The sequence below is a fragment of the Callithrix jacchus genome, chromosome 17, assembly GCF_049354715.1.
Source record: "Callithrix jacchus isolate 240 chromosome 17, calJac240_pri, whole genome shotgun sequence".
NCBI classification, from domain to species: domain Eukaryota; kingdom Metazoa; phylum Chordata; class Mammalia; order Primates; family Cebidae; genus Callithrix; species Callithrix jacchus.
The window spans coordinates 46,318,903-46,333,885 of record NC_133518.1 but is presented as its reverse complement, the minus strand read 5'-3'; the positions used below and the strand labels follow the sequence as shown (position 1 = coordinate 46,333,885).

The 14,983-nt window shown below is 41.9% G+C and overlaps 1 protein-coding gene across 2 annotated transcripts in view; it reads left to right on the top strand.

Moving 5' to 3' along the window:
• The first annotated feature begins 6,127 nt into the window (after positions 1-6,127).
• CLDN18 (claudin 18) overlaps positions 6,128-14,983 on the top strand; it is a 31,854-nt gene continuing 22,998 nt past the window's right edge. The window contains exon 1 of one of the 2 annotated variants that reach the window (XM_002759582.5): positions 6,128-6,400. In XM_002759582.5, the coding sequence (XP_002759628.1) occupies positions 6,181-6,400 (220 nt within the window). In that variant the 5' untranslated portion in view covers positions 6,128-6,180. Of the gene's footprint in view, positions 6,401-14,525; positions 14,819-14,983 lie in introns of those variants that run through there. The other variant, XM_008983776.5, reaches the window with a different exon arrangement.

Genomic DNA, 14,983 nt, shown 5'->3' with positions numbered 1-14,983 from the left:
CCTGTTAGTTGTTGTAGATTCTTCATTATGTTGAAGCTCTTTAGCATTCAGTGTGATTTTGGAATGGCTGGTACTGATTGATCCTTTCTATGTGTAGTGCCTCTTTTAGGAGCTCTTGTAAAGCAGGCCTGGTGGTGACAAAATCTCTGAGTACTTGCTTGTTCGCAAAGGATTTTATTCTTCCTTCACTTCTGAAGCTCAGTTTGGCTGGATATGAAATTCTGGGTTGAAAGTTCTTTTCTTTAAGAATGTTGAATATTGGCCCCCACTCTCTTCTGGCTTGTAGTGTTTCTGCCGAGAGATCTGCTGTGAGTCTGATGGGCTTCCCTTTGTGGGTGACCTGACCTTTCTCTCTGGCTGCCCTTAGTATTCTCTCCTTTATTTCAACCCTGTTGAATCTGACGATTATGTGCCTTGGGGTTGCTCTTCTTGCGGAATATCTTTGTGGTGTTCTCTGTATTTCCTGCAATTGAGTGTTGGCTTGTCTTGCTAGGTGGGGGAAATTTTCCTGGATGATGTCCTGAAGAGTATTTTCCAGCTGGGATTCATTCTCTTCGTCCCCTTCTGGTACACCTATCAAACGTAGGTTAGGTCTTTTCACATAGTCCCACATTTCTTGGAGACTTTGTTCATTCCTTTTTGCGCTTTTTTCTCTGATCTTGGTTTCTCGTTTTATTTCATTGAGTTGGTCTTCGACTTCAGATATTCTTTCTTCTGCTTGGTCAATTCGGCTATTGAAACTTGCGTTTGCTTCGCGAAGTTCTCGTATTGTGTTTTTCAGCTCCTTTAATTCATTCATATTCCTCTCTAAGGTATCCATTCTTGTTATCATTTCCTCGAATCTTTTTTCAAATCTTTTTTCAAGGTTCTTAGTTTCTTTGCATTGATTTAATACATGATCTTTTAGCTCACAAAAGTTTCTCATTATCCATCTTCTGAAGTCTAATTCCGTCATTTCGTCACAGTCATTCTCCGTCCAGCTTTGTTCCCTTGCTGGTGAGGAGTTTTGGTCCTTTCTAGGAGGCGATGTGTTCTGGTTTTGGGTATTTTCCTCCTTTTTGCGCTGGTTTCTTCCCATCTTTGTGGATTTGTCCGCTGGTCGTCTGCGTAGTTGCTGACTTTTCGTTTGGGTCTCTGAGTGGACACCCAGAATGTTGATGATGAAGTATTTCTGTTGCTTGGTTTTCCTTCTACCAGTCTAGCCCCTTCGCTGTACGACTGTTGAGGTCCGCTCCAGAGCCTGCTTGTCTGGGGTGCACCTCTAGTAGCCGTGGCACAGCGAGGGATGCTACCAGTTTCTTTTTCTGCTCTCTTTGTCCCAGGATGATGCCTGCCTAATGACAGTCTTTTGGATATAGAGGGGTCAGGGAGCTGCTTGAGGAGACAGTTTGTACTTTATAGGGGTTTAATTGCTGAGCTGTGCACTCTGTTGTTCATTCAGGGCTGTTAGGCTGCTATGTTTGATTCTGCTGCAACACAGCTCATTAAACAACCCTTTTTTTTTTTCTCAAATTCTCTGTGTTGAGGGGTTTGGGCTTTATTTTTGGATGTCCGATCAGGTGTCCTGCCCAGCTCAAAGGCAGACTAGCCACTGTTTGGCTGCCGAGGCTCCGCCCTGCTGTTGTGTGATTCGCGCTGTTCCTGCCGGCTCTGCTGTGGTCTCCGCCACGCCCTGCGGCGGAGTCTCTTCGTTGTAGCGTGTTGCCTCAGCAACGGCAGGCTGCGTCAGCAGTGGGCGTGTATCTCAGTAGGGACGGGTTGCCTTGGCAACGGCTGGCTGCGTCAGCAGTGGGCGTGTATCTCAGTTGGGGCGGGTTGCCTCGGCAACGGCTGGCTGCCTCAGCAGTGGGCGTGTATATCAGTTGGGGCAGGTTGCCTCCGTAGTGGTGGACGCCCCTCCCCCACAGAGTGTCTCGGACCGTCTGCCCGGGATAGTTTGAAATCGCGGTTTTGTTCGTCCCACTGGGTATCCCAAATGATCTGTCCCTGCAATCCCCTGGGCTGGGCTATTGTGCAAGTCTCGTTCAGTCTCAAGTCCAGCCCTCTCAAGTCTCAGGTTGCCGGTTCAACAAGGCACCCGGACAAGCACGCCCTGTGGGGATTGCTGGGTAGGGCCGGCCGCCGCCGCCCCGGCTGCCGGCTTTGCCAGGCAGACCTACTGCCTGGCGTCCCGTGTCTTTTTATACTTGGGAGTTTCCCCGTTCTGTGGGCAACAAAGATCAGTCTGGAAATGCAGCACTGACTCACCGTTTGCGAATTCAACGCGGGCTCCAATCCTGGGTTGTTCTCACAGCGCCATCTTGAGTCCCCCCCCCCCCCCGACTCTGTTATTTTTCAATACTACAATACATCCAGGTGTGGATTTCTTTTTATTTGCCTTTCTTGGAACTTATTTAACAACATTAATATGGAATTTATGCTTTTCATTCATTCTTGAAAATCCTTAACCAGTAACTCATCAAATACTGTTTTTCATTCTATTTATTGTCTTCTTCTTGTACCCCTATTAGATGTATGTTAGAATTTCTTATTCATTCTTCCATTCTGTTACTACTGTTTCATGTTTTCCATATCTTTATTTCTCTATCTACATTTTGCCTATTTTTTTCAGTTGTATTTTTTACTTTATGAATGCTACCTTCAGCTGTGTTTAATCTGTTAGTTATCTGTTTTTAGTTTTCTATTGCTGTCGTAACAAATTTCCAGAAAGTTAGCAGCTTCAAACACCCATTTATTACCTCACAGTTTCTATAAATCAGATGTCTAGCATGATGTTGATTTTTGTGTATGGGGTAAGGGCCCAGTTAGTTTGGGGATATTCTGTTTAAGGAATTGCTAAGCTTCAATTAAGGTATTTGCCATGCCTGTGGTTCTCATATAGGACTTGGGGGCTTCTTCCAAATTCACTGTTGGTTGGACGAATTCAGTTCTTTGCATTTGCAGGGCTGAAGTTCCTGCTTCCCTGTCATGTGATCTATTTTCATCTTCAGGCTAACAATTGTGGCTCAAATCCTTCTCATTCTTGAGATCTCTCTAACTTAACATTCTGCTACATCTCTCTTACTCCATTCTCTACCATTTTCTGCTGCTTTTTAGGGTTTGTATGATTACACTGGGCTTTTCTGGATAATCTAAAATAATCTCTTTATATTAAGATCAGCTGGTTAGTAACTTTAATTACATCTGTAAAATCCTTTTTGCCACGTAATATATTACAGTCATAGGAGTAACACAAAGGCCAGAGATCACTGGGCAAGAGGGCAAAATTGTGCCTACCACACTATCTATTGAGGTTCTGTGTCATTATCTATATCCTAAATATCTAGAAATTCAAGTGGGAAGTTGTCAAATCTTCCTGTTCTTTTTTTATGGTGGCTTTTAATTATTTATGGGTTTAGTTCCTTTTTTTATGTCTTTAACTATGTGATTTGAGAAAGGGTTTCTTAAAAGTATTTGTTAAGTCTTGTGATATTATTCATAAGTAACATGCCAGAGTCAGCTTGCAAGTGTTGATTCCATGCATCTTTTCCCAACTTTGCATTTAGTAACTTGCCTATTTTTTTTCACATTAGTAGCTTGAAATCAGTGATAGTGGGAGTATCTATACTATGAGAATTTGCAAAGGCTACATATCAGAGTAATTCATTTCTTCTTCTTAGAGTTGGTTTACTAGTATACCACTGGGTTTACCAGCACACAACTGTTTATAACAGATTTTGAATTTTGGATTTTGAGCTCAAGTTTGACAGGACTTTAAAAGTAAAAACCTTATGCAACCTGCATTGAGCGTTTTGCAGTTGCCTCTGCAAATCATTCTAGATGTGTTATCAGCTTGGAATCACCTTTTAAAGCTACTCCTTAGTGTAGGAGCTCCAGGCCCATGATGTTCAGAGTACAACTTCAAACCCCAGTCACATTAAAGAAAGAGGCTTTTGGTAATATACTCTTCGAAGATTTTTTTCTATTTTTTCACACATGGACCAGCCCAGGAAAAGCCTAACAAGTTTCCTTGTTTTCTCTCTGGGCCAGTGAGCTGATTTTTCTAGTTCATTTCTTCACTGTATACATTTTTTAATAGATTATTTAGGGAATCTAAGCCAATGGTTTTCAAATTATGTTCCCTGGAGCCCTAGGATTCTAATAAATGATCTTAGAAGCTACTTCATGAGCAAGAGAAAAGTTTCTCCATCCTATAATCCAGAGTAGCATGCCCTTCCTCTTGCCCTCCTGCTGCCACACAAGCTTATACATGCACACACACACACGCAGACACACACGAACACATACACTCACTTTTAATCTAAATGATATATTTGTCTTCCTGACAATATCAGAGTCAAAGAAAAAGGTACCTCTTTTTTACAATTAGGAACTTTCTAAGATATTCCAAAACCTTAACTTTAGAAACAGAGAGGCTAGAACACAGAGATCTTGGCTAACAACGTATAATATAGCTCTGTGAGTTGGTGAAAAAAGTTGAGACTTGAGTCCAAGTTCAAAATAAGTAGGAATAATATTTGGACAAAGAAAAACTCTAAGGCTTTTTGTAACTAGAGACACTTTGTGTCAGTAGGCTGCAGTTTAATTTCTGATCAATGTGAAGAAACACAATGAGAGAGTGATCATCAATTGCTACAGCTTTCAATTATATTGTCAGTCTGCCCTAGTAATATTTGCTAGCATTTTCTGAGTACAGTGCTCCACATGTAATGCCCAACATTTCACATGTATTTTCACATTTAATCTACAAAACAATCCAGAGACATAAGCACTATTATTACCTCATTTTAAGAAGACACTGTGGCTCAAAAAGATTAAGTATTTAGCTATTCCTCCACAGCTAGTAAGGCTTGAATCCAAGCTGTGTAGTGAGGCTTGAACCCAAGCTGTGTAGCTCCAGAGCCCAGAGGCTTTCTTGCTACTTACCTCTGCTATCTTCCTTCCTGCATGGTTTCTCCATTGATTAAGGCAGTCAGCGCCACAGAAGCTGCAAACAGTTTAACCGCATTAACTAGTCAGTTCCATCAATAACTACAGCCGATTCTCATTAACCATGTGTACCATATTTTTGAATTTGCTAAAACTTATTTTAACTCCAAAATCAATACTCTGCACTGCTGTACAGTACTGTGCAAATTATGGCACTGCTGCAATCATAATGACGCGTGCCAAGGGTGAAAAATTTGCATTGCCCAAGTTGCATGTTCCCAGCTGAGGTTCAATAAGGTGAATCTCTGCCTTTTTCAGCGCTCATACTGTAAACAAGCGTCCTTTTTGAAGTCTGTTTACCACCACATTTTCTACATTTTTGTGCTTTTTGTTGATTTCACTCTTTAAAATGGCCCCCAAGCACAGTACAGAAGCACTGATTACTGTTTAGAAGCGCAAGGAGGCTGTGCTGTGCCTTATGGAGTAAATATGTGTGTTAGATAAGCTTCATTCAGACATGAATTTCACTGCTGTTGGCTGTGAGTTCAATGCTAATGAACCAACAATTTATATTAAAGAAGCTGTTTTTAAACAGAAATACACATAAAATAAGGTTATCTATTGATGATGAAAATGTTGAGACCAGAGGCTTGCAGGAGCCTAACCCTGTATTTCCCCTATGGGCAACGATTCAGAATTCACTAATTCAGTGTTCTTTATGACTTTATAGTACATAACTACCATGATTAATGAGACTCAACTATACTTTATTATGCCTCATAACCGGCCTTGCCTCAGTTTTTTAACTAAGGTGGTAACATGTATCTCAGTCCCCAGGGCCACATGGATGAAGCCTTTATATCTCCAAGTATCTTGTGGCTTAGCTACTGAAGCCCTGCCTGACCGATCTGCAGTGCCTCCCAGGCAACCACCTTGTACTTGCTTTGCCCTCTACAGAGGGGAGCCTGGTTAATCAGGAAAGAAACTCCCTCAAAAGGTAAACAGTGAGTAGAGTGTACATATGGCGGAAAACAAATGGCTCTTGGTACCATGTTGTGGGAATTATCTCGCTTCAATAGATAAAGGAGTAGGGCAAGCCCAGGTGGCACTGGTGAGTAACCGCCTCCATTACATGGCCCATTCCTGACGTGTGCTCCAGCCTCTCAGAGAAAACTCCATCCCTACGCTCAGCAGTCTCAGAACTGCGCTGTCCACTTGTCGTGTGACTCTGTGTCGACACTGTGTGCCACCATGGCCGTGACTGCCTGCCAGGGCTTGGGGTTCGTGGTTTCACTGATTGGGATTGCGGGCATCATTGCTGCCACCTGCATGGACCAGTGGAGCACCCAAGACTTGTACAACAACCCCGTGACAGCTGTATTCAACTACCAGGGGCTGTGGCGCTCCTGTGTCCGAGAGAGCTCCGGCTTCACTGAGTGTCGAGGCTACTTCACCCTGCTGGGGCTGCCAGGTAAGGGCCAGGTGCCTGGCTGGCTGGAGAGAGAGATTGGAGGTGGAGAGGAAACTGCAGTCTCTGCCTGGGCAGCATGACGGGGACTGCTGGAGAAGGAGTAACTGCGATTCATGTTTGACAGGGGCAACAGCCACCAGACCAGGGTGGAATGGGAAGACAGGAACCTGAGGGAAAGGAACTTTCTGGAGCTGAGCTCCTGTTCCCCTAACTGGATGGTGGCCAATTATCCCAAAGGAACATATTTTTTCATAACTCCTATGCTAGCAATGGCATGGTCCCAATCACCCATAGAAACAGGACTCGGAAGCCCAGACTTCAGGCACTTTCTTCCTTCAGCCGCAGAATTTCCCTCTCTGAGTTGGAGACTGCCTACCTCCTGAATAGAGTTCCCTCTAGAGGCGTCTTTGTGCCTGGGCTTAGCCTCCACGGACACCTAAGTAAGCAGCAGTGATAGAAATGGGGCAGAGGAAAAAGGCAGAGAAAAAGAACTAGGTGGCTGTGTTTCCCTGGGATGTCGATGGGCCCCTGCTCTGGGGCTCCAGGTTCCTGACCTTCAGAAAACATTGGTGATAAGGAACCAGACTCAGGGTGCTCTCTGCACAGGGGCTTCTGCTGTGGCAAATGAGCACTGCCATTCAGGGAAAGGCGTTGCAGGCTGCTGTGCCCCTTCCACGGATTGGCATATTCACTATACAAGGATTGTGTTTATTTGCTTAATACATTGGTCATTTTAACTACAAGAAAAAATCAAGTCACAAGAGTAGAGAATGTTTTGGGTTTTTTTTTGTTTGTTTGTTTGTTTGGTTTTTTTTTTTTTTTTTTGGTCTAGAATCACTGCTTGTTCTTATTATGAAAAAAAAATTTACAGAAAAGTTTTACGTTCATAACTTGGTTGATCATGCGAATCACATTTGGATTATAATATCAAAATTTAGGTAGCTAGTGTCTACAATCAAGTTGTAATATACTTGGATTTTTACAAGATATTTATATTCTGAGAATGTTAAAAATGTCTTTCACTCAGATAAGAGAGTAAGACAATGAATAAAATTGTCATTTTTATTTTTGCTTGTTTCTTCCATAAATACATATGGAAGTCTTGAGAGAGGCATTGATCTAAGGTTATCTAAGGTGACAATGTAAAGAGGATCAGAAATGGAAAATATGGGGCTTTCTCCCCCAGGAATTTGCCATTTGACTGCAGGGTCAAGACTTAGACACACAAAAAGGTAACAAGAGAAGACTTGAATCATACAGTGATTTATTCTTTTATACATTCAACATCGATTTATGGAGAGCTTCCTATAACCTCAGGAATCTGTGGGCTGCTATTCCCAAAAATATAAGACTGCACCAGGCTGGGTATGAAAATATGCCAAGTGAGGGGATAGAGGGCCAGTGCTGTAGGAGAGGGGGGTGAAACTCCAAGACTCCATCAAGGTGGAAAACCACAAGTGTCTTGTGAAAAGGAGTTAAGATATGGAGATAGCAGCAATACAGAAAGGAAAAACAGCATGGGCAAAGCCAAGAGGGTGCCACTGCCCAAGTCTTACTCAGGGGCAATGAGAGAATGACTTTGGCTGGAGAAGAAGGTTAATGTGGTGTCTAATCCTGACTAATTGGAGGTCAGGAGTTCAAGACCAGCCTGACCAACATGGTGAAACCTCGTCTCTACTAAAAATACAAAAAAAAAAAAAACTGGCCTTGGTGGCACATGCCTGTAGTCCTGCTACAGGGAGGCTGAGGCAAGAGAATCGCTTGAACCCAGGAGGTGGAGGTTGCAGTGGGCTGAGGCTGTACCACTGCACTCAGCCTGGATGATAGAGTGAGACTCCGCCTCAAAAAGAAAATTTAGATAAATGACCTATATATACTTTAATATTTGCCACCACCCTATGAGGTAAGTACTAGTGTTATCTCCATTTTATAGATGAGGAAACAGGCATAAAGAGGGTAAAGTATTTGCCTAATGCCACTGTAGCAGTAAATAGCAAGATGAAGATTCAAGCCATAGGAACTTTCTTCAGAGCCTGAGCTCTTCTCCTTTACAAGAATTCTTAGCAAAATACCAATAAGAGCTTCCCCATGTGAACTTGACAAAGTGTATACGTATAAGAAGCAGCAGATGAAAAACAAAAGTTTTTTTTTATAATAAAGTGATGGGCTAACACTGCCACATATTTAACCAAATTTTAAGGTTTTGATAATTAAAAGTACGCTTTGTCATAAAGATGGACAAACATTAATGGAACAAAATCTAAAATCAGAAAGACATATATGTGAATTTAATATAAGATAGATGAGGTTTTACAAAGCAATGAAGAAAAGGAAGGTTATTTAGTTAATGCTGCAGAAGTTACTGAGTAGTGTTTTTGGAAGGAAAAAGTAATTACAGTATAACTAACAAATATACCAAAATAGAGCCTAAATTAATCATTTTAAAATATAAGATAATTTTCAATATTTTTAAATAACAAAATAATTATAGAATAACTATCTTTTAAATGGAAAATAACTCTCTAAGCATGGAAATAGTGGAGGAAAACACAAAGAAAAAGTAATTTTATTTGACTATATCAATCAACGAATATTTATTAGCATACTTTATGTACCAGGCACCAGGAAGAACATAAAATAAAATACATTATTTTTCTTCTAAATCATGAATGGAATTTAAAAGCAAATAATCAATGGGAAAAGATATTTTTATAACTACAGCAATGTATTAAAATCCTTAACAAATTCGTGTCTCAGATAAACTGATAGAAAAAGTGCTAAAATTCTAGCAAATCAACGAGGAGGGAATACAAACTGACAATTCAAGAAAAGAAAAGAACTAAATGTTTCATACATATTTGTTGGGTTTTTTTCTTTTCTATTTTTGATGATGAGTTTTTAAAATTATTATTATACTTTAAGTTCTGGGATACATGTGCAGAATGTACAGGTTTGTTATGTGTACAGGTGCCATGGTGGTTTACTGCACCCATCAGCCCGTCATCTACATTAGGTATGTCTCCTAATGCTATCTCTCCCCTCACTCACCCCCCCCGATAGCCCCCAGTGTGTCATGTTCCCCTCCCTGTGCCCATATGTCCTCATTATTCAACTCCCACTTAGAAGTGAAAACATGCTGTATTTGGTTTTCTGTTCCTGTGTTAGTTTGCTGAGAATTATGGTTTCCAGCTTCATCCATGTTCCTACAAAGGACATGAACTCACATTTTTAAAAAAAAAAAAAAAGGCTCAAACTCAGTAATTAAAGAGATGCAAATTAAAACAAGCAATCATATACATATATAACTTACCAAATCCACAATGTAGACTAGAATGTAAAGACACAAGAACTCTCAAACACTGTTATTAGGATAAAATTCATAGAAAGCAATATGGTTGTGCGTAAAAAAAAATATTTTTTAAAACTTCACAGTATTTGACAACTTAATTTCACTCCTAGGAATCTATCCTAAAAGAGTAATCAGAAATGCTGACAAAGAGTTATGTGTAAGATGTTCATCATAACGTTGTCATTTATTCAAAAAAATGGGAGGAGGTACAATGTAATTATATAAAAATAGGAGAATAATAGCACTTCTATATAATGAAATACTAATGCACTCATATTAAATGATGTTTATAAGAGCTCTGGTGAAATTAATACAGTTAAGTGAAAAGAGCAAAACATCAAGCTACATTATCCTTTAATTATGTAAAAAATACATGCAGAGAATTGGTAAGAAGGAAGTATGCCAAACATTTTGTCTAGGGTTTAAAATTGTGAGCAATTTGTTCAGTTCCCTCCAGATTTTCTATTATGAATACGAAAAGGTGAAATTAGAAATTAGGGACATATAATGTGGTAATAATTTTGAAGAAAACATTAGTCGATGTGTCAATTATATTTCTCACTAGTATATTCATTTTGCTTCTTCCTAATTCCTAGCTATAATATTTTCTATTGCTATTTATGCCACCATTTTTGCCTAATTACCATAGACAGTATTATTAAAAGTGGTGGAAATGTTTTATCCAATGTCAGTAAAATAATGTAAGCTCCTGGAAACTTACAACCTGAAATGACACTGCCAGAGCCGTATTTAAACCTGAATGCATGGATGATTTCCCCTAGAAAGTCAGCAAAAAATGCAGCTCATTTTAAAGGTGATTAAACAAAGTTGTACCAACCCCATTATTGTTAAGCAGAATCAGACCCAGACTTATCTGGTAGAGATACATTGAAATGTTTCAATAAAGCCTGTTGCCATGAAGTAGAAAGTCATATTTTCCTCTGCAGACCCCCATTCATTCATTTTTTGGCAGATAGGGCTAGGATAGTAGTCTGCTCAGAGCCCAGAGAACTTACCAGGAAGTGAAAAATCCTATCTTCCAGGTGTTTTAAAACATGTCAATATTGATTTCACACAAAAGAAGTGTGTAGACTTACAATTTCCCTCCTCTCATTCAGTATTCTGCCTATGTAGAGATAGCCTTAGTTTATTCTTTAAAATTAACTTTTTCCACTTTCAAAAATGTGTCATTGTCACGATTTCAGCCAAGAAAGAAAGCTTAATTCATTACTACCTGAGTAACATTTTTTCCTGTTTTGAAACTCTGCATGGAAACATTTGCACAGGGAAACTGGGGAAGGAACTGCCATAGATGAAAAATAGATAACTTTAATCAACTATTTTTTTATTTTTTCATCTTCAATCTGTTTTGGTGATATTATAACAAATGGATATATATTGTGGGGGAGGATTAGACAAATATCATAAATTAAACATCTGAAAATCAAATCGATAGAGCTTTTTAAGAATAAAAAGATACCATCTGATCCAGCAATCCCATTACTGGGTATGTATCCAAAGGAATATAAACCATTCTACTATAAAGACACATGCACATGTCTGTTTATTGCAGCACCATTTATAATATCAAAGATATGGAACCAACCCAAATGCCCATCAATGACAGACTGGATAAAGAAAATGTAAATCATAGAATACCATGCAGTCATAAAAAGGAATGAGATCATGTCTTTTGCAGGGACATGGATGAAGCTGGAAGCCATCATCCTCAGCAAACTAACACAGGAACAGAAAACCATACACCACATGTTCTCACTCATAAGAGGGGTTGAACAATGAGAACACATGGACACAGGGAGAGAAACAACACACAAAGGGGCCTGTTAGGGGTTGGGGAGGTGAAGGGAGAGAACCTAGATGATAGGTCAATAGGTACAGTGAACAACCACGGCACGTGTATACCTATGTAACAAATCTGCATGTTCTGCATATGTATCCCAGAACTTAAAGTAAAACAATTTTTTTAATGAAATAAATTTTTTAAATAAGAATTAAAATGTTCAAATCACATAAGAGTCACCAAAAAATAAAAATAAAAAATAAAAAAGCCTGCCTGATGGTTGAAATAAAAGTAAGATAGACTCTGTCCACAAAAACAATGGCAGAGGCATTCCTGAATTATTCCAACAACATCTTTCTCTTTTTTTTTTTTTTTTTTTGAGATGGAGTTTCGCTCTTGTTACCCAGGCTGGAGTGCAATGGCGCGATCTCGGCTCACCGCAATCTCCGCCTCCAGGGTTCAGGCAATTCTCCTGCCTCAGCCTCCCGAGTAGCTAGGATAACAGGCACGCGCCACCATGCCCAGCTAATTTTTTGTATTTTTTTAGTAGAGACGGGGTTTCACCATGTTGACCGGGATGGTCTCGATCTCTCGACCTCGTGATCCACCCGTCTCGGCCTCCCAAAGTGCTGGGATTACAGGCTTGAGCCACCGCGCCTGGCCCCAACAACATCTTTCAACATAATTGGTGAATGGATGCCAACCAGCAGAAACCAGCATCACTTCTAGTTGTCTCCCTCCCTCCTTTTAGAACTGGCCTTCTAACTCAACTCAAGGGATACACAGCCACCAACACTACTACACTGTAAATCATGTAACTGTTGCTTAGCCTCTTATTTTAGGCTTTTTGGCTCATGATCCACTCTCTAGAAACACTGATCACAGAACCTAAAGTAAGGTGTGCAGTGAAGGGGAGTGCTGCCTCCATTCAAATTAGGAGTAGTTCTTCCCTATTTGCGTTCTGTGTTTGCTGGGAATAACGCTGTGGGAGTGGTGGCTGGGTGCACCCAAAATAACAAAATGTTCAGACGCAGAGGCTCGTTTCCTGGAGAATCTATAAAGACCTATAAAGGTTAAAGATTGGAGTATGTATGTGATGTGTGTGTGCATGCGTGTGTGTGTGTGTGTGTATCTGTGTCTGTGTTTCAGGGCTTTGAAATCCAGATTTTGGAGAATCTCATTAAAATGTCTCAGGAGGGCCAGGCGCAGTGGCTCACACCTGCAATCCCGGCATTGTTGGAGGCTGAGGTGGGCAGATCATTTGAGGTCAGGAGTTCGAGACCAGTCTGACTAACATGGTGAAACCCCATCTCTACTAAAAATATAAAAATTAGTTGGGTGTGGTGGCAGGTGCCTGTTATCTCAGCTAATCAGGAGGCTGAGGCAGGAGAATCACTTGAACCCAGGAGGTGGAGGTTGCAGTGAGCCAATATCATGCCACTGCACCCCAGCCTGGGCAACAGAGTGAGACTCCCTCTCCTAAAATAAAATGTCTCTGGAGGTCAGGCATGGTGGTTCATGCCTGTAATCTTAACACTTTGGGAAGCTGAGACAAGCAGATCACTTGAGCTAAGAAATTCAAGACCAGCCTGGGCAACATGGTGAAACCCAGACTCTACTAAAAATACAAACATAGCCGGCTGTGGTGGTGTGTATGTGTAGTCCCAGCTACTCTGGAGACCGAGGCATGAGAATTGCTTGAACCCGGGAGGCAGAAGTTGCAATGAGCCTGGTCATATTACTGTACTCCAGTCTGGGCAACAGCAAGACTCTATCTCAAAAAAAAAAGTCTCTGAGTTCAGAGGTCAGACATACCTGACCCCCATGTCAGTCAACCAATTCTCTAGCAAAATTTAGTTGTATAGACAAAACACGACCCCTGATGTCTTCAGCCAAGTCTCTCTTTACCGTGATTATACAATTCCTAATGTTTTGACCAATTCTATGAAAAAACTTTTCTGCAAAATGTAGAAGACAATGTTGTGAGATCTGAAAAGCTTCTGGAGTGTTCTAGTTTAGATATCACTTGTTGTAAATGAAGAACTTCCTACAAGGGCTTAGAAGTTTGCCCCCAACCCACCCAGCACACAGCAAGTTAGGAACAGTGTCAGGAGCAGATCCTAAGCCTCTCAGTGACAAGGCCAAGGACTTCAGCCTAGCCGGCCCTGGTTCCTAGCCTTTGTGGGACCTTCTGTGTCTGCTACAGAGTCCTCATGTGGTTCCTGCGGCACAAGTGGAACCATGAGATCGAAATCAGTGGGACCCCTGGCTTCCTCTCATTCCAGATCCAGGGCATGTGGACCAAGAGCATTGCTCTAGGACTTGGCTTCCTGTTCTCAAAAATGGGGACAATTTTGCCTGCCCCTGATACCCCTGATACATGGAAATAGAGAAAGAGCCCTCGACTGGAAGCGGAGGTGGGACCCCCACCCCTGCCGTTTTTAGAGTATCTGTGGTTCCAGGCACTGGGAACAAGTCCCTTATCTGTACTTTTCTTGACTCACAAAAAAAAAAAAAGAAAAAATGGGGATAATAATCCCTGCCCTACCCATTTCTGTAAGATCAAAATGGAAAGATCTAAGTGAAAAGTCGTTTGTGAGTTATGAGGGGAAAATGTGAAAAGTCTGGTTTAAGACAGAGCACCGTGGGTGCGTCCCAGGGCCATCTTAAGCGAGGTCGGCCAAAGTGGTCTCCAGTCACATTCCCAGTGGTAGGGACACATCAGCCTTTTCCAGATGGTGGCGCTCCCAGGAAGAGCCAGAGCTGGAGAGAGGCCGGTCGGGCCTGGAGCAGAGAGTCCTCCTGCACCCTGGCACGGCTCTGCCTGAACCCACCCAGCCTGCGAAGCTCAGACAAGTGCCTCTTTGGGCGGCTTCTCTAACAAATGTAAAAATAATGCCCTTGAACCAAGAGTGAAACTGAGCTATCTAAGGAAAACACTGTGAGCAAATACTGAGCGCCTAGGGAAACCATCTGATTAGAAGAGCTCCCAGCGGCAGCAGGAGGGCGGCAGCTCCTCGCAGGCGGCAGGGCTGGCGGGCCAGGGCCATGTCCACCACCACATGCCAAGTGGTGGCATTCCTTCTGTCCATCCTGGGGCTGGCGGGCTGCATCGCGGCCACTGGGATGGACATGTGGAGCACCCAGGACCTGTATGACAACCCCGTCACCTCCGTGTTCCAGTACGAAGGGCTCTGGAGAAGCTGCGTGAGGCAGAGCTCAGGGTTCACCGAGTGCAGGCCCTATTTCACCATCCTAGGCCTTCCAGGTAGGCACCACGCACCCCGGGGCAGGGCCAGGTGAGCCAGGTGAGTGCAGGGAAGTGGTTGTTTGCGCTGAGCCCCACTCCCACCTCTGGATGAGGACCCTGGCAGCTTTAGCTCAGAATGAAAGGTGTGAGTAAGAGAAGTTGGCTCCTATCAAATAGGGCAAC